Source organism: Ictidomys tridecemlineatus, chromosome 6, assembly GCF_052094955.1.
Source record: "Ictidomys tridecemlineatus isolate mIctTri1 chromosome 6, mIctTri1.hap1, whole genome shotgun sequence".
Classification (NCBI taxonomy): Eukaryota; Metazoa; Chordata; class Mammalia; order Rodentia; family Sciuridae; genus Ictidomys; species Ictidomys tridecemlineatus.
Genome location: NC_135482.1, coordinates 97453986 through 97473218, shown reverse-complemented (window position 1 = coordinate 97473218; position 19233 = coordinate 97453986). Strand labels below are relative to the sequence as shown.

Below are 19233 nucleotides of genomic sequence, written 5' to 3'. Positions count from 1 at the left end.
AGTTTTTAATTTTTAATAAATAAATTTATTTATGTGAGAGTGGAAGTGACAATAAACAACTAAAGAGAAATGAAAGAATAAAATTTCTCTTTTAATCCATGTATATGTAACTTGTGTTTCAGTCCTGGATGAGAAACAGTAAACTCTGCTCACCTATGCTATGATTTAAAAAATGATCTACATTTAAAAATGTGTGTTTAAATATGTTTTGTTTATAAATTTTACTAAATATTTATGTTGAACATTATTCCTTAGTTCTAAAGTTTCTTTCCATATATAGAGGAAAATCAATTAGCTGATAGTTTTAAATCTTTAAAGAATAATAAACTACTAGATAGTATACATAAAGTTGTTTCAAAGAACTATTAAAGTATTCCACAATGCAACTGGCTTTGAACTTGAATCATATCCATTTCCCAGTAAATTATAGATCACTGTCCTAGTAAAATTAATATCACAGGTTACTTTAGTTTTTAGACTATACATAACAATGCAGTTATATGAGGGAGAAGATGAAATCTTTATCTTTTGAAAAAATTCTGCAATCAGCAATTTTGTTCTGGAAAAAGTCTTGAAATCATTTGCTTTTAGCTTTGAGTGTGCCAATACTGACAAACTGTTTTAAGAAAGGTGTAAAAAGTAAGGATTCTTATATCTTAATATCTTCAAACAATTTATTAGAATGTTTCTGAAGGAAATAAAATATGAATTTTAAAAGACTAAAGTTTTCTAAATATACTAATGCCTAGATTACCAAAACAATAACTTCAATATTATTAATTTGAATCAATGATAAAGTTGTAAAAGTGAAGTTATTATGCTATATCACTAGATTATGAATTGTCTAAATTTTAAAGATTAATAAGAATATATTTTCATAGGAAAATGGAGGAAGAGTGGTTATGCACATGAAGGCTATGGTAGACAGTAGTACAGACAAACATTTGCTAAGCTGGTACATTGCTACTGCTCCACCTACCAGGACCCTTATCTTGGGATCTCTCAGACCTTCATGTGATTTAGTAACCTTCACAACAGGAGTTTCCTTAAACTTGTTCCAGTCCTGACCTTTGTCCCTTCTGGTTATTCGTATTTAAATATCACCAGAGTGCACATCTAAATATGTTATAATAAAGCAAGAAAAGAGTCTTTTATTTGAGAGAGAAAAAAATCAGTGAGAGAATGCTGAGATAGAAGCATAGAAAAGTATTCTCCTGGGTCCAAAGGATAATTTTAAGACCTGAATAATTAGAACATCAGATCAGAAGGCATCAGACAAGAAGTGGAGACTGTTCTGTGAAGCAAGTTCATTTGCCTGAGAGTTTAGATACAGTCACTTTTTTAATCTTTTTATGACTCTACGACTGTAGCTTTTTTCTTCATCACATGAGCTTGCAATTGCAAGTCCCTTGTTTCTTGGTGAATTTGAAAGAAACATATTAATATAAATCTTCAATCTTCACTAGTTTAGCTGTCTTCTCACATATCCAAGAAATTTCAGCACTACAGCGGGAAACATAAATATTTCCTCTTTGAAAATAAGCACATCCTTTGGATCCATTGATCTGGGAAAGTTCATTATTACTAAATCTGAAAATTAATTGATTTAAAATTAGTAATAAATACTGTATTTGGAATTTGATCACCATTCAGTATTCCTAGGTACCTTTGCAGTCAACAACTGGAATATTCTGATACTTTCGCCTTATAGTATCAAAATCCTTAACCTGACACATCCAAATTCTTTATTTCTAGTTAATTGTTTTTCTAGGTAGAATTATTATTTAAGAACTCTTCAATTCTATGCCGAGAATTTGTATTTCCTTCTCTAGTATGGGATTCCACTGATGGAATTCCCTTGATCCAGATTAAATTAGAAGTGCTAGAATAATTGTACTTTGGGACTGTAAAAAGAAAAGTAAAAGAAAAATGAATCACATTCTCTACAAAATTTCATTACATTCTACTATGCAAAAGCCTAATTTTACTTGTGTTTACTTATATGTGGGGTTAACAAGAGAACACGGCTGAGGTTAAGAAAAGAAATGAATTAAAATATAGATGTGGTTCTGATAATAATTCTCAATTTCTCTTCTAGGAAATTGATGATAACTCCCAAATAATGTCATCATAAAATTAAGCTTGACAACTAAATACTCTATGTGATCAGTATTGCTCTTGTTCAAATGACCTGCATTACTACTACCATGTTCTTTTCTTGCTTCAGGGTAGGCTTCTTAAATCTTAGTCTTAGCTAAACACTAGCTCAGCAGTTAAGGCCTCGGGAGCCAAGGAAATGGCTATGTAATCCCGAAGATTACTCTAACTTGAGTATGATGAGTGGTTTACCTGAAGCTGCATGTTCTCTGGGGTCAGTGTCTGCAGGCTCTGAACCCTGCTCTGGGACCCTCTTCCATATTTTGATTAGGAGTTAAAGGAGGGACTAAGGATGATTAAAATCCCTTTGGGTGAGGGAAACATCTTAGATTCCAAAATGAAAGCTGAATTGCATTTACATGACGTCCTGGCACCACCTCTTAGAAATTCTTAGTCTAGTAGCAATACGTGCCCCAGATTAATTTTAATCAGTGCGTGACCAATATTACTCCAGGTACCAAAAAGTTGCTGTAATTTTGTTTGCTAATGTGTTATTCAGCACATGCTTTTTGCCATTATTGCTTATGTGAAACCAGACTAATCAATTTAATATGACTGGTAATGGTGATTAGAGAGTATTAGAGATTGGTATTTGAGTAGAAATAGCCATGGCAAAACTTGAGGGAATGAATGAAAATAAAGTGTCTCTGGGAAGAAAACAATAGGCATATTGTTGTTCAAGGAGTTTGATGTATAAGAGCTGAAGCACAACATCTTTGACAAAAAAATGAATAGCATAAGTCAGTTTAAGAAAACTTTGACAACATGCTTCAATGAGTAAAATAGGAGTAAGTTGGATGCATTAGGTACTTGTTGGGAGAGGGCTGTGGAGAAAAAACTATACCCAAACTGATGTCAATGATCTTCAATTTCATCTAATACAAAAAATACTATATATTACATTTAAAATATGAAAAACATTATGCCATTTAAACATAGTTATGAATGAAATGTTCACCAAAATTTTGGGGTTTTGTATTTGTTAGAATCTTTCAAAGCTATGTGCTCCCTTACACATTTTTTTTTTTTTTTGGTACTCTGGATCAAACTCAGGGGCACTCAACCACTGAGCCACATCTCTAGCCCTATTTTGTATTTTATGTAGAGACAGTGTCTCACTGAGTTGCTTAGCACTTCGCCATTGCTGAGGCTAGCTTTGAAAGAATAATCCTCCTATCTCAGCCTCCGGAGCCACTGGGATTACAGGTGTGCGCCAACTGGTCTTACACAGACATTTTTTAAAAAATATTTTTCTGAAGAAACTTTCATCTGTGACATGTCCTACAGATAGAACAAACACCAGCACACCCCTGCTTCCAAGTGGCTGCCTATTTTTGGCCCCATACTGATGATCAGAAGCAGCACCTGGACTTCCAGGTACTAGGAGAGGAAAGGGAGAGAAAAGGGGAATTGCATGGAGATGGAGTCTCTTTCCAAGGTTTTCTCACAGTAGATACAGAAAATGGCAGACATCTATTTTTTTCCATAACTTTAGATAGTTGAATAAATGTAATTTTCAATTGCTGTATCCTAAATGTACTTTAAATATTTTCATCAAAATTTTGCAATGGCAGATTTAGCTCAGTTTAGTTTATGAAAGACGTTTGCCATATAACCTAATTGGAAAGTCTTCATCATGAAATTATTTCAAAATTACTTTCTGTTAGAAAGTGACTGACTATTATTTGATCCAAATAGATATGTTAATTTGTGTTCTTGTGACAAACACCATCCTGGATTCTAAGTGCTGGAGAGCAGAATAGCTAAGTGACTAAACACACAAAAGCACTAAAGTCCTGATCACATTTGAGCTGATTCATCTTTAATTTAGTCTCTTTTTGACAATATTTATCTATAAAATGGGAATATAACAATGCTCCATACAAGGGTTTGTATTTATATAGAGTTCTCTGAAGATACTAAGCATTATATTTATATGTTAAATTAAAAAAAAAGTTTAATAGGCAAAGTCTAGTGACTTGCCCTGACTTGATCATGCAGATGAAATTAGATATACCACCAAACAATATTTGCTACTCTTTTCTTTGTACTTTGTACTCCTTTTTAAAATCTAGATTTATAATTCTCATAATTCACTCTCAGGATTCTAAGGAAATCTTGGTTTTCCGTTCCCAATAGACTTACAAGTATGGAGAGGGAACTGAGCCATCTTCCCATAGCCAATTTCCATCAGATGGGTGCCATGATAATCCCAGCCAAAAAAAAGAAATCATGGGTAATGGCTGTGACGTTAGAAAATTCTGAGGGAAAAAACAGAGGGGAAATCTTTAAGAGAAAGTCACATTCTGGGTTACAGAAATAAGACAGAAAAATTTACTAAATTCATCTGCTGGTTCTTATTCAGAATCCACTGAATTTCTATCATGTGAATCAGAAATTTCATTCATATGCCTTTCCTTGTATGGGATAATTTCTATAACCAAGGAAGGAGATTCAGTCATACCTTTTCTTCCAAGCTGTCAATCTTCAGCAACGTGGAGTTCTTTTCTATGCAGTCCTCTCTACTGTTACTCCAGGTTTTCTCTTTATTTATTGTGAAATAATAGCAACTTTCTTGGTACCACTGCCATGTCTTAGGACAAGGATTACATTTATGATCTGAAAAAGGAAATTATACTCAACAGCAGGAACAATGAAAACTACATTGGACAATAGAATGTGAGGTCCAACACCCTGAAAACATGCTTTTTTGGGAGCCTTTGAAAATGACGTCACTCTGGTTATGGTTTGCAACACTGGAGATACTCTTTTCAGGGTTTGGTGTTCTGGTCTCAGAATTTATAGCTATGCTTTTAACTTCATATAATAATGGGATCGCTTACAAATAGTTAATAAAACAAGGAGATAAAGTTTCCAATTGATATTCTAAAATGATTCCCATACTTACTTCTGCATCTTCAAAATTATTAAATAAATCTATATCTTTTCCTAAATTCTATCTTTTCCTAAATTTAGAGTGACATCCTCAAAACATCATTGAATGACATAACTGTCTCATACTCTGAGGTGCCACACACGGTCAGCTTAAATCAGAGCAACTGATATATTGTGACTGGTCAGCAGATCTAATTACCTGAAGTGTGAATGATTAGTTCTCTGCAGAGTTTGATAGCTATTTGCCCCTGTCTCTTTAGTAGATTAGATATCTGTGATTTGAGAAATTCTTCTTCCATGGGTAAGTTCCTGTGGTTGCTCAGTTGCTGGGATAAATTTTCCTGCTGGTGGTGGATAATTTTCTGAAGTCGATTCAATGTCTCTGAATCTGAGTTAATTTTGTTAGACATCTGCAAAACTCCAAGAATAACATGACAGGAGACAAACTCAAATATCCTTCCATTCTCATAATAGCCATCCATAATTCTCTTGATTCAGAAACATTTCTTATTGCTTAATATTTATTAGTAACTCCTAATAATTGAGATTTCATGAAAGAAACATACCAGATACTTTTCAACCCCAAATTGTTTAGAGTTTACCTTTATAATTTTATTCATGTTTTGACTATTGTACTTGTGTTAAATAATGAATTAAGTATTATAGTACTTGTGTTAAAATAATGAATTAATGATTATATATCTGTTATTTCACCAAAATTGGTGTCAGTAATTTTGCCCCTTATTTTGGTATTTTTTTTCTAATTGGAGTTTTTGGATAGAATTATAGTTTAATAGAAATGAAATTCTTTGAGACAAGGGATATCTCAAAGTATAGTATGCTAACTGCCCTTTTATGGTAAATAATTGAGCATGTATCATGGCAAGTTTATTCATTTTCAAAGAGTACATCATTGCAGAAGATTAGCTTCTAATTCTCACAATATTGAGCTACTGAATATGTTATCTCTGCTAGAACATTTCTTTACAAAAGAGCAAGCTACATAATTATCCTTTATTTGTTTGTCCAAATAGATGTGTAGAAATCCTAATTATCCATTAGGTTTTAAATATATAGATAGGAATTTTAAAAATAGAGATGTTAGTATCATTCAACAAATAACAGTTTTTTACTTTAAGTTCCCTGAAACTCAATGCTGTACCAAATCACTACTTTATTCCACGTACTGAACAACATTCTATAAAATACATATTCTCAGGATGTTTTTCCACTTTATTAGTCCTGAATTCCCACTCCCAATGGAGGATAAAAGCGACCCCAACTTTCTAAGATTACAATAATAGGTCAGAATCAAGAAAATATTCCTTTTTGGCTCTGGTGCTGGGGAGCAGAGCTTCCACTGTCCTGCAGAGATGGCTCAATTCTGTCTGCTGGGTGTGGTGTAGTAGAGCACTCCCTCCTTGCTTGTACTGCCACTTAGATGTTTTCTCTACACTAGAAAGGTCTTGGGTAAACAGAGGGAGCTAGTCTTCAAGGTAAATGAACAGCATGCCATTTCTTAAACACAATCCCCTGATTCCTTTTTGTTACCACTGGCATAGTAAGTGGATGTGTATCTGGAAACAAGGGCTCCTTGCTCTAACAATTATAAAAATAAGTCTATTTTGCTAGTCAAGAGAAAATAATGAGTTGGGACTAAACCTCCATATGAAAGTATGTCCCAAAATAATTTGTTTTGACAACATGAAGATGGGACACTTATGAGATGGCAAAGTTATTAAAGGATTCAGAATGCTGGCACCTGTCCACAAATTGAATTTACATAGTTTAAAAGTTATACTTAATTACCTTTCTTGTGTTTTACGCAAATATACTTACACATAATCCCCAAGGTCACCAGCCCAATCAACAGCATCAGGCAAAGAGTTAGCAGACCTTGGGCAGCCTGACGCCATATGGGGGATGGAGCTGGATGCCCTGTAAAGTCAACAGAGGAGTGAGCAAGTAGAACTGCTATGTGGGTTGTACACTTCGGTTGTTTATTCTTCCGACTTAAGAATCTTGCAGGTACTAAAATTTCTCTCTTGTTTCTTCAATGACATTATTTAGAAAATTTCTACCATGAAGCCTACTAAGGGTCCATCACCAGTTCTCTTCCATTGATTCACCACTATCTTTCCTCCAAGAGTAAATGCCTCCTAATTCTTAGTTTTTGTTTTAATATCATCATCCACCTTTAATCTTTAAGTTCACTGATTTCACAAATAACATACTATGAAAATTTTTCCTGGACTGATGCTGACAGTAGGATTACAAATCTTCAAAAGGCAGGTTATTCTCTACTTCATATAAAAATGAATTCTACTTTTAAAAGCAACTTTTATCTACTAAAATATAATGTTTATATATTATCCATGCTATTTATCACCCAGTAAATTATGAATTAATATAGAAAAAAATAATGCACAGTTTAAACTGCAAACAGCAGAATAGGCCAGGAAGTCTGTGTCTAGTTCTTCAAATTTCAGCATCTTATCTTTATTTTTTAATGAAAATGTTCTCCTATTTCTCTCACCTTCTCTTTGATTCAGGTCCTAAGGTGTCAAGTCCAATGTTTTGATAGATTGATACAATCTCCAGATGCACTATCACATGCACTATATCCAGACCTCCTTTTCCCTCAAGCATTAGAGTAAATTTTAAAAAAGCCAAAAACATATAATCACCTTCATTTCACACATGTAAAAAGCCCATTATAATCATCTTTTTGGTATATCCTCCCCTCAAACCTCACTCACACACGTACACATATTCATAAACTAAAAATAAGTCTAAATTAGTGCATGAGAAAGTAATTCATAAGATTCAAATGATTTAAGACAATGGCGTGAACAGTGAGAAGACCTCCTGAAGTTAAGGGATAGGGATGTCGCCTTATACATTAACCAGAAACTTCCATTTCCTCCAGTTGGTTACAAGGGAATAAGCTGAAGACCAGAACTGAGACTGGGCTTTCTCCTTAGCAATTGTATGGACTTTGTTCAGACATTTAATTTATTTCAGTCTCAGTTTCCTCCTGTCTGAAACCAGTAATATCATTTTGTTTACTTTATAATTATATCTCAATAAAAATATGATGATGAATATATAATACTATACAAGTATTGTTATTAATGATTCAGTACTACTAATTATACTTGGGATTTCAACTATCTTAATTGAAAAAAAAACTTATAAATGTGAAACTAACACTTGCTCATGCCTGATCTGGCCGTCCTCTACTTTTCGCCTTCAGTTACTTACACCATGTAAGAAAAATGCCATGTTCTCTGTTTAGAAGCCTCCGATTTGACTTTTAAAAGAATATTCTTCCAGCAACCTTATAAAGTATAATTATCAAGGACATTTATAAAATAGAAACGTCTCCGTTTCCAATATCTATCTCTGAAACATCCAACAAAAACGTCTCTCTAAGAGGTACAGCTTCTTGACACATACAGTTATCACACAACTTAAAACAGTTCCCTAAAGGCACATATTTTCTCTTCAACATTAGGAACACTCACTCCATGAATCAATTCCATGACTGTTTCCATCCTGAAGATGCCACTGCCCATGTCAAAATCAGCACCTCAAAGCTTTTAACACCTGTCATTCCACGGTCTCAGCTTGCTTTTTCTTAAACTCCTACCTCTTTTTCTCAGGTTATTTCCATCTTGATTATTTCTTGCTCCAGAAGAATCCTGAAATGTGAGTGTCGCGTAGGTCACTTCGTCGGACATTATAGAAGAAAGCACTACCCCAATTATGTAACTAATGTTTCAATATCTTCAGGTCTGTGACAGAGTGTTCTTTTCAAAGCTGGAAACTTCTCCATAGACACTCAACTGACCCTACTGGCCCTTTGTTAGAACAGAATAACAGTTTCTCTGCAGTAAAATTGAGAGAAGTCAAATATTCTCCTTAGACATTGAAATGTTACAGATTGCAAACTGTAGCACCATTGTTCTTTGTTGGAAACACAAAAGGAGATGCCTGGAGGCAGAGCAGGAATGGTGGTTTCATCCTGAGGCTGCTCTGAATATTTGAAAAAATATCCAAGTTTTCTAATTTACAGACATCTAAGGCTAGCTCATCCTGTATGGAGACCATATAACATAGCAAGCAAAGGTACACATACTAAACCAGAAGGGCCATGTCACATGCATACCTATCTACTGTTATAAGTAATCCAAACGTGTGTGTGTGTGTGTGTGTGTGTGTGTGTGTGTGTGTGTGTGTGTGTCCCACACGTGCGCACATGCCTGCTCACATGGGAGACAAAGAAAAGAGGGAGGGAGAGAGAGATGGTTTCGGTAATAGGGGTTATGTGACATAGAAGGAGATTAATAGCTATTGGTGAACATGATCAAGGCACAAAATATACGTGTATGGAAATGTCACAGTGTAACTCATTAACCTGTATAATTAATGTGTCAATTATGTATAATATATATTATATATGTGAAATTAATAGCTATTAAAATTGGACATGAATAAAATATGGAGTGCATATTCTTAAAAATTAATTATTCCTTCTGGAATGATCTTTAACAGTATAATCTAGAAAAATCTTCCTGCAGGTAACCAATTCTCTAGAACAAGATTGTTGAAATAACTACCTGAATTTTCAGGAGAGTGAAAAAAGCTGGCAGGTTCCAGAAAGCAGACTGGTACATGGTAAAGTGTTTTTATTTTTTAATTTGTTCTATTGTCTTTTCTTAATATTTTTATTAGTACATTATAGTTACACATAATAATGGAGTTCCTTTTGACACAATGATACATGCATGAAATACAATTTTCTCCAATTCAGTCCCCAGGGCTGCCCCTTTTCCTCTTGCCTCCCTCCCCCTATTCCTCTTCCTCTACTGGTCTTCCTTCTATTTAGTTATTGTTTTTTTTTTAACTGTTGCTTTATTCACTGTGATATATTCATATAATGTACCTTGTAATATTTGGTCAGTTTCATTCCATGGTTCCTTTCTTGTCCCATCCCTCCTCACTCCCTGTCAATCTCCTTCCTCTACTCTACAGATCTCCCTTGTTTTCCTTCCCACTCTTCTTATTTTTTTCTAGTTTCCAAATATGGGAGAAAGCAATTGATTTTGGACTTTCTGAGTCTGGCTTATTTCATTCAGTATGATTTTTTTTTTCAGTACGATGGCAGTCTGCAGCTAAAACTCTTATAAAATACATTCTGTCTTTTGGATTTGAAATATCAGAAAATGGAGCTTGGGGCAACTACACCCATAAATACTGCTAGAATAACTGGATACCCATATGGAACACTTACTATGGGAAATGTCAAGAGTGTTTTGGGCTTTGAAGCCTATTGAGCTACGATTTACCTATATTTCATTTAAAAATATTTGATAAAATAACCTACTTTTATTTTCTATTTCTTAAGTCTAAAATTGCTGAAAACCATGTTCCCAGTAAAATTGAATTAAAATCTCTACATAAGAATTTATACTGCAATACTAAATATTTCAACAACATGACATGAATGATAATGAGTTGAGAAATCTTATAGAAGGTGTTGTGACTGTAATTTGGAAGAAAGCAAGAAAAGATAGCACAATGGACATGTCTTGGGTTATTTAGTCACAACAGCCATAAGACTCACAGGGGTCTTTTTGAATGACTGCATCTATTTCTAATCTCACCACAATTTTTCATACAAATCTATTAACATATATAAGAAAATAAATTATTTAGAATCTTTGATAGGTAGAATAAGAGCTCCTAAGGATGTCTATGGTTTCATCCTCAGACACTATAAATATAATATAGTTCAAATGGCAAAACTATCATTGCAGATGTGAATAAGGTTATGGACCTTTAAGAGGAAGAAATTACCCTGTATTACGTAAGTGTACATAATTTGATTACATGAGTCCTAAAAATTGGAGATGACCTCTAGGGTGGTCAGAGTTGTGTAACAACAAAGATGAGTTAGAGAGATAAAGCATCTTTGAGTGATGATGAAGGAAGAAAGCTAAGAACCAAGAATCTTGACTAGAAGATGGAAAGGTAAAGAAGCAGATTCTCCCACACAGCCTTCGGAAAGGAGCTTGTCCCTGCCAACAGCCTTCATTTTAGTCTAGTGAGACTCTATCAGATTTTTAACCTACAAAGCTGTAAGATTATAAACTTGTGCTGTTTAAGTGGCTAAGTTTGTGAAAATTTGTCATAGCACAAATAGGAAACTAATTACAAAATCCCAGAAAATATTTAGGAGCTACACAAGAGCAAGGGTATCTCCTTTAAAGTTTTCCTTTGAACGAAGCAAGAGAATATTAAATAGCTATGTTTCAGGGAGGATTTGGCATTGGTTTTGTGTTTTCAGATAGCTAGGGAGTGATTCAAGATGTTCCAGGTCTATATCTGTGTGATGTGGTCCCCACAGGGTTCATATCTGTGTGAGATGATCTCAAAAGATCTCCAGAATGAGGAGCAACCACTACCAATGTGGGAAAGAAGTACAGGAACGTTTGCACATGCTCTCCAATGGTATTAATGTACTTACATATCTTTCTCATGTTAATTTTTTTTTAACCAATGGAGTGTTGAATCAAAAGGTGTTTGGAGGCTCTATGTTATACATTAACTGAACTTTGCTGTCAGAATATATGAAAATGAATAATAAATCTATCCTCTTATTTACCATTCTAGGTAAATTAAATAATGACAGAGAAAATTAACATGAGAGACAGTTAAACCAAGTAGATGATTATAAAAATAACAAATGAAAGTTGTTCATCTGTCTCTGCTCTGCTCCTCCATTTTCACCAAATTTTGCAAACTATTTTGTTCTAATTTTTCCTGATTTTTCATGTACCTTAAATTTCCCTGAGAGTGTATGCAACCTCTTGCTATGGTACAGGAAATGATGCTTGGATAAAAGAGTGATATATAATTGCACCTGACTCATGATTATTTCTAAAAGGAAAAAAATGAGTCATACCCCCTACATACTTTCTACTATTGTGGTACTAAAAGGGTAAATAATCTATTATTAGCTTATGATTTTATTATTTTGGAAATCACTGTATGATTTTTAAGCATCTCAATAGCTCATTTCATCAGTTATATTCTCAAAAAAACACCTTGATATAATCATCTATCAAATGCTCAATCTTCCTTATCCCCTTATTATTTTTCCAACCATCTTAAATCTCCTACTCACCTCTATTGCTCTCATGATCTTAGTAATTTTAATATCCATGTAGATGATAATTTAATACTATGGGTTCTTAGTTCTTGTACTTACCTCCAATAACCTCATCCATATCCACAAATCAACTACCTACAGTTGATTATACTCTAGAGCTACACTGTCCAATACTATATCAATACTATATCAATACAATATAATCACTAGGCACAGATGACTATTTAAATTTAAATTTATCACAATTTTTAAAACTTAAAATTATTTTCCTAGTCACATTAGTCATATGTTGAGTGCTCAATAACCATAGATGCTATTTATTATGAAATCATACAGCACAGATATATAAGGTCTCCATCATTAAGAAGGTCCTGTTGAATAGAGCTGCACTGAATCTAGAAATTTCACTTCCCACAAGAACCCCTTCTCCATTATCTCAATTTTAGGTATCCAACTCTCTTACTTCCAACTCCTGTCTTTACAACCCACTCCTTCTAGACAGTCCATACTCCTTTAATACCCTCTGGGATGTCAAATCCACTGATATACATATATATATATATATCATTGTTGTACATATATAACCCTTTCAGTGTCATCAATCCCTCACAACTTATTGACTATTTAACCAGACTTAGACCACATAAGGATCAATTATATATAATAATAATTTCCTTACATACAGCTACCACTTGTTGCTTATCTCTTCATTCATCACAAGCATCTAGAAATTGCAGCCTGGTTTAGTCTACGCCTATCCGCACCACAGTTTTTTGAAAGTGGTAATTGTGACCCCAGTAACTGGTCTAATCTCCAGGAAGATTATTCACAAATTCTCTTCCTTTCTCAACTTTCTTTTCTCTTTCCTCAAATTCAACTGATGACCTGTTGTAATATTATCTTGGGGAAAAAATAATTAGAAGAGTTTCCTTTGCTCTGCCAACCAAATACACAAAAACTGTCTTATGTCTGCGTGTAAGACATTATCCTTTTCAACAATGGTTAAGTTGAACCATCTCTTATTTACCATCTGTCTTCAGCTGTATTTTAAAATTCATCCTATCTGCCTATTTAAAAATTTTGAATTTATAATTCTCTTTCTTTCTCTCTCTGGAATCATTGATTTTTTTTCATTTCTACTGGTTCACTCATTTTAATGTACATATATAATAAAATATCTCCCATTTTAAAAACAAAAAGCAAACAAACCCTCATGTATATCCTCCCTCAACACACACTACCACCCCATTTCTCTAATGCTTTTAACAACAAAAGGGTTCTTGCCCTGCTTTCTCTTCCTACTTTTCTGCTTTCTCTTCCTATTTTTCTTGAACACTTTTTTTTCTTTTTGAATCCCTTAAAATAATTTTATTTTATTTTTTGTTTTCTTTTAATTAGTTACACATGACAGTACAATGATCTTGACATATCATACATTTGAATCAGATGGGATATAATTTCTCATCTTTCTGAGCGTACAGGTTGCAGAATCACATTGGTCACGCAGTCACGTATACACCCACAGCAATAATAATGTCTATTATATTCTGCTGTCTTGAACCCTTTCTAATCAGGATTTCCCCCTCACTATTTCTGTAAAACTGTCCTGTTAAAGTCAGGATTAACCTCCCTGTTCCTATCCAATGGGTATTTCTTGGCAGTTATCTTACTCACCCTGTAAGCAGTATTTGATATAACAATTTTATTGAATTTTCTCAAAACACTGTCTTCTCTAAATGATTTTATACCCCAGGACACCATTTTCTTATTTTCTTCTTTAGAGTCACTGACTCCTCCTTAACTGATTTCAAAATATTGTATCCCAACACTTGGTTATGCTCACCTAGATGAGCCCATCTCGGGGCATGGCTTGATGAAACAGCCATATCTTGATGATATCTAAATGTTTATCTCCAAGTCTGTGCTTGAACTTTAGGACCCCATATCTCCCTGTATTCTTTGCATATCTGCTTAGATATTTTTGTAGAATTTTAAGTTTAGTACATCAAAAAGTGAATGACCCCTCTCAATATATTTCGTCTTGGTAAATGAGAACTCCATGCTTTTGGTCTCTCACCCAAAAGCTTGGAATCACCTTTGACTTTTTTTGATGCTCTCACTTGAATTAAATCCATCAGAATACTGTTCACTGAAGAACAGAACAGAACACAGATGTAAAATATAAAAGTATTGCTGATTCAGAATACATTAAAAAATACTGAGTTTATACCATGGGAAGTTGTATCCTCACTTTGTTCTTTAACAGTCTCCCATTCCCATGTGTTATGCCTGTTTCAGAGAAAACTTTTAAAAAGAATGGCCTACATTGGTCAGTACCCAGAGAATAGCTAGAATTGGAAGTAATTCATAAGTATTGATGAAAAAGGATTGGGAGAAATGAAAGGCAGAGATGTTAAAAACCCAAAGAAAACAAAAGATAAATTAAAACCAGAAAGAAAAAAAGTGGCCACAAGGAGGAGACAGAGGATGAACACAAGATGGAATTTTTTTTGGAAATGCATCTTTACCAAATAGGAAAAGATGTCCTGATTCAAATAAAGGTCTATAAAAATGCACTGATTGATTCAAATCCTAATCAACACTTGCTCTGTGACTAAAGGCAAATTACTTATCCTCTGTGTTTATTTTTCTTATTAGTGAAATTTAAATAAATACCTGCAAAGGTAATTGTTTAATACACATACTTTGCTTCTAGAAGTATCAATCTAATTATTATAACAGAAGCAAATCTGGTTTATTCTGGATGACTTTTAAAATGGAAGAAACCTGTGTAATTTCCCAAGTGAACCCTTCAAGTAAGCTGAATCAGGGTCTTCCTGTAGCCTTACCAGTCAAGCTCTATTAGCTCAATTGATTTTCCTTCAAAGCATAGCACTTATCATGATGTCACATTATCTTGCTCTTTGCTTTCTTTACTTTTTAACTGTCTGTACCCATTACCCTTTAAGAAGAGCACAAACAATGTATCAGTGACCACTTGATCCTCTGAAAACAGCAGTGCCTGAGACATCCACAGTGTTGAAAAAATTTATGTTCAAATACTTGACCAATTATCCCTGCCATTTAAGTTTTATAGCAATTTTCATAGCAAAGTGCAATGTTTTATACTTCAATATACTGGGATATGAATCCTCAGTTCTGATATGCTTTTTATCAATTACACCATGTTTACTCAAATTTCCCAACTTTTTTACTCAGCTTTTTTCCTTGCTTGATAAACATTCCCCTCTCCTTTTTATTTGTATGCAAATCTTTACCTTTCCTTATATACACTTTATTCCATTTGATTGTCATTTAACTTTTTACTTATGTATGTTTTCTATGCATATGCAGGACAAGTTTAGTGATATGGATGCAGTCTAATACATTTTTTCTTCATTTTCTCAACGATGTCTAACAAAACACTCTGCCATAGTTGTCTATTAGTTACTTACTATTCAATTCAATAATTTTTAATGAAGCTCATTCCTTTTTTTTTAGGAGGATCACAAGTTCAAGGTTACTTGGGCAACTTAGCCAAATGCTTTCTCAGAATAAAAGGACTGGGGATGTAGCTCAGTGGTAGAGCACCCTTAGGTTCAATTCCCAGTACCCACACACACAAAGAAAAACAAATGTAATGCAGAGGGCTGAGAGAGGAAACAGGATATCACTGATAAAAGGACCCAAAACTCAGCTTAAAAGGGGTATACACGAAAAAGTCTATACATAGAGAGAGAACCAATTGTAGAATGTTCCTTTTATTTTTCAGTTTAGAGACAATTAACGATTCTTATAGTAATCAGCATTATTTTCTTGACTGTCACTTTTCCACATCCACTAGCCTTCCTTGAATATTGATTAGTCCTATCCACAATGCTATCCATTCAAATATTTCACTTTGTTATTATACCAATATCTCCTTATTCTGATCCCAGTGTCTTAATAAGTATTTATTGAGTGGTAATTGAATGTCAGTTACTAGTTTAGAGCTATAGAGTATATATCATTCCAGGGATTTAAAAAACAATTTAAATATGTGAGTGGGGATGTAAGTCAGTGGTAGAGTACTTTCCTGGCATGCACATACCATGAATTCAATCCAGAGCACTGCAAAAAAAGAAAAAGAATTAAATATTTAAGATTACTGTGTATGTGACAGTGTTTTAAAAAAGAGGTAAAAGAATATGAGCTTGTGTGTATTGGGCTGGAGGAAGATGTTCTAAATGTTAAAAAATGAAGATTACATATTTAAATTTCAAGTCTGTGCTCCATGATTAATATCATGGCTTTTTCCATAACTATTAAGCACCTGTTTCAGTGTCAGGAACCTAATCAATATTAATTAAATATTTGATTTAAATATAAAGGATAATTTATGCTAAAGTGCCTCAATCTCTAAACTACGTAAAATAGATTAAAACATGTTCTTCCAAATTTAAGATTCATCAGAAAATTTGGAATAAAGAACACTTTTTTAAAGGTACTGTCTTCTAAACAAAGAAAATAGAAAAGAGATAAATATTCAAGCTGAAATAAGATATACTAAGAAAAGACTTTGTAGGATGGTTAAGAGATATCTACCAAAGCCTCTGGACTTGTAAAAGGAAGAAGAAAATTTTGTCATATCTATCTCTTTTTCCTGCATGTCTCTGCTTAATTTTTGCTGAGTAACTCAGCTTCTATTTATAGGCTATGTGGCAGGGTAGAGCAAAATTAAGACTAAATGTTATCAGAGGCTTTTTTGACCCTGTAATTATGCTCTGTTTCTAACACCCAGAGTCATGATGGTGAGGGGGCGGAGATTGCAAATAAAGGCATATTTATTTTATAGAACATTAGATCTAGATTATCAGACCATAGCTGGAATTATCAAAGGCAAAGAAAAGACAAATTACAATGAGAAAGAAAGAAAAAAAGGAAATTTGGAGCAAAAAAGAAAGAAACTTTATTATAATCTGTTAACCTATTTCAGATACACCTTCTTCTGATGCTAAATATATTCCATACACTAATGGATCAAGAAGTAAGAAGTAAGACTGATACAGTCCTGGTGGTTTCCAAGAATAAATTAGTCACTTTCACATTAAACCAATTGCCCAGGACTCAGAAAATAAGAAATCTCAACAAAGCAAACAATTGTTATGTTTAATTCCTTCTTAAAGCTCATATTAATGAAGAAGAAAATGTGTATAACAATCTAAAATATTTCCTAAATATCCTCTTATGTCACAGTTATGCATTCAATTAAATTAAAATGATTACATTTTCAGAAGTTTCCAATTTGGTTACTAAGAGAACATGTAAAACTTTACTGAAAATGTATCCTTTGAATTATTACCTCCATCCCCATTTTATTCTCTTAAGTCAGAATTATTTATTCAAATGTTTTTTTAATATTTCTATACATAGTTAAGAAAAAACACTAAAGTAAGGCAATAAGAGAAAGAGCACAAAAGGAGGTTTATATTTTTTAAAAAGTGAAACAAAATAAAAGCAGCTTTGAGCATTGGTGCATTAGTATATGTGGGCAGAAGAAACCAGAAGGGTCCAGCTCTTCTTAGGCTTTTCTGGGAGTCCAGCTCACCAGGCACTGTGAGGAAGAGGAGGAGCCACTTTAGGTGAAACAAAAGTTACACAAACAGAAATAGCTATAGGTGTTTGCTGAGATGACAGTCTGAATTTATCCTTCTTATGGTTGGAAATCGTTGAATATTTTAACTAAGAACTCATTAACAAACACCAGATTGGGGATATAAGAAATTCAATTTATAGTACTTTTATCAAATTTCACATTTATTTAAAGTAAATGAGGGTTTTTTATGAAGGATTGGTTTATGGTAAAAATATTGGATTATACTAAATTTGGTTTTCCAAAATCAGGCAATGCCTTTCATATTTGTTTTGTGTAGTCTTCACATCATTCTTAAAATACTTTGAGGTGTACAGGGAGATAAATGTTAAAATATGAGTATTTTAAGTGAATTGGTGAAGATTTCAAAGTGAAGTGGATACTAAAATATATTAAAGGTAATATCAGCAATCAAAATTTTACCTGCCACAAGATCCCATGTCATTATTGCATTAAAAAATAAAATCTAGGATTTTATTAAATAAGGAGAAAAATAAAAATAAGATCATTTTTAAGATAAATGCTACTAGTCAAATTTAAAGGAACACTTTACTGGCAGTGGAGTTAACAAATGCATCAGTTTCAAAATTATGTAAGAGCTACCCTAATGGCAAAACAGACAACATTCCCAAGAATATTCCTGCAATATATCAGCCAATTTTGTATATTTGTTCTTATAACTACTTTCAATATAAGATAAATAATCATTTAAAAGTCTATCTATGAAGTTAAATGTGAGGAATGAATATTATATTATGATGTAAAGGGCATTAGGAAACCATACTCTCCCCAAATGTGTTTATCTAAGCACTACCATGACAGAAATGAAATGATGTCATTGAATAAAGATTAATTTTATTCCAGGAAATTCACTTTAAAGTATAAACATTAGTAAAGGGAATTATATCAAGTCACTAACTTTGTGTTATTTCACTTTGTTATTTTCCTTCAATGTCTAAATCTCAGTAATATGAGGCCTACAGAGTCCTCAAATTTTTGAAAAACCTATTTATAAAAGATGCAAGATTTAGATGAATTCTAGTCATAATTAGTCAGGCTTCCTTCCAACATAAGACTATGAACATCTAATTTAGCTCCATATAATTTCAAATAATATTAGACTTGCTTCCCACCGTGGGATAGACTATATATCTGGGGATATTTTTACCTATGAATTTTCATCAAAAATTGGTTCATTTAAGCAATATGATTTAAGGTTTCATAGGGTTAAGATGGAACATAAACTTTTGTTCTTTGAAAGGATACACATGAGGGAATCTCTCTTCATTCAGGATTGAAGATAAGGAAACAGGAAACAAATACCACATCTACTCCTTTACCACAGTTGTTATTATTTTCGTGTTTTTATGTT

The 19233-nt window shown here is 33.3% G+C and overlaps 1 protein-coding gene across 1 annotated transcript; it reads right to left on the bottom strand.

Annotated features, from left to right (window-relative positions):
- Positions 1–860: 860 nt before the first annotated feature.
- Clec12b (C-type lectin domain family 12 member B) lies at positions 861–8900 on the bottom strand. Its single transcript, XM_005341810.3, has 6 exons — positions 8705–8900; positions 6892–6990; positions 5252–5470; positions 4622–4776; positions 4303–4418; positions 861–1590 (listed from the first exon to the last, which is right to left on the bottom strand). The coding sequence occupies exons 1-6, from the start codon at positions 8793–8795 to the stop codon at positions 1440–1442; spliced, it is 831 nt and encodes a 276-aa protein (XP_005341867.1). The 5' UTR covers positions 8796–8900; the 3' UTR covers positions 861–1439.
- Between the last annotated feature and the right edge of the window lie 10333 nt (positions 8901–19233).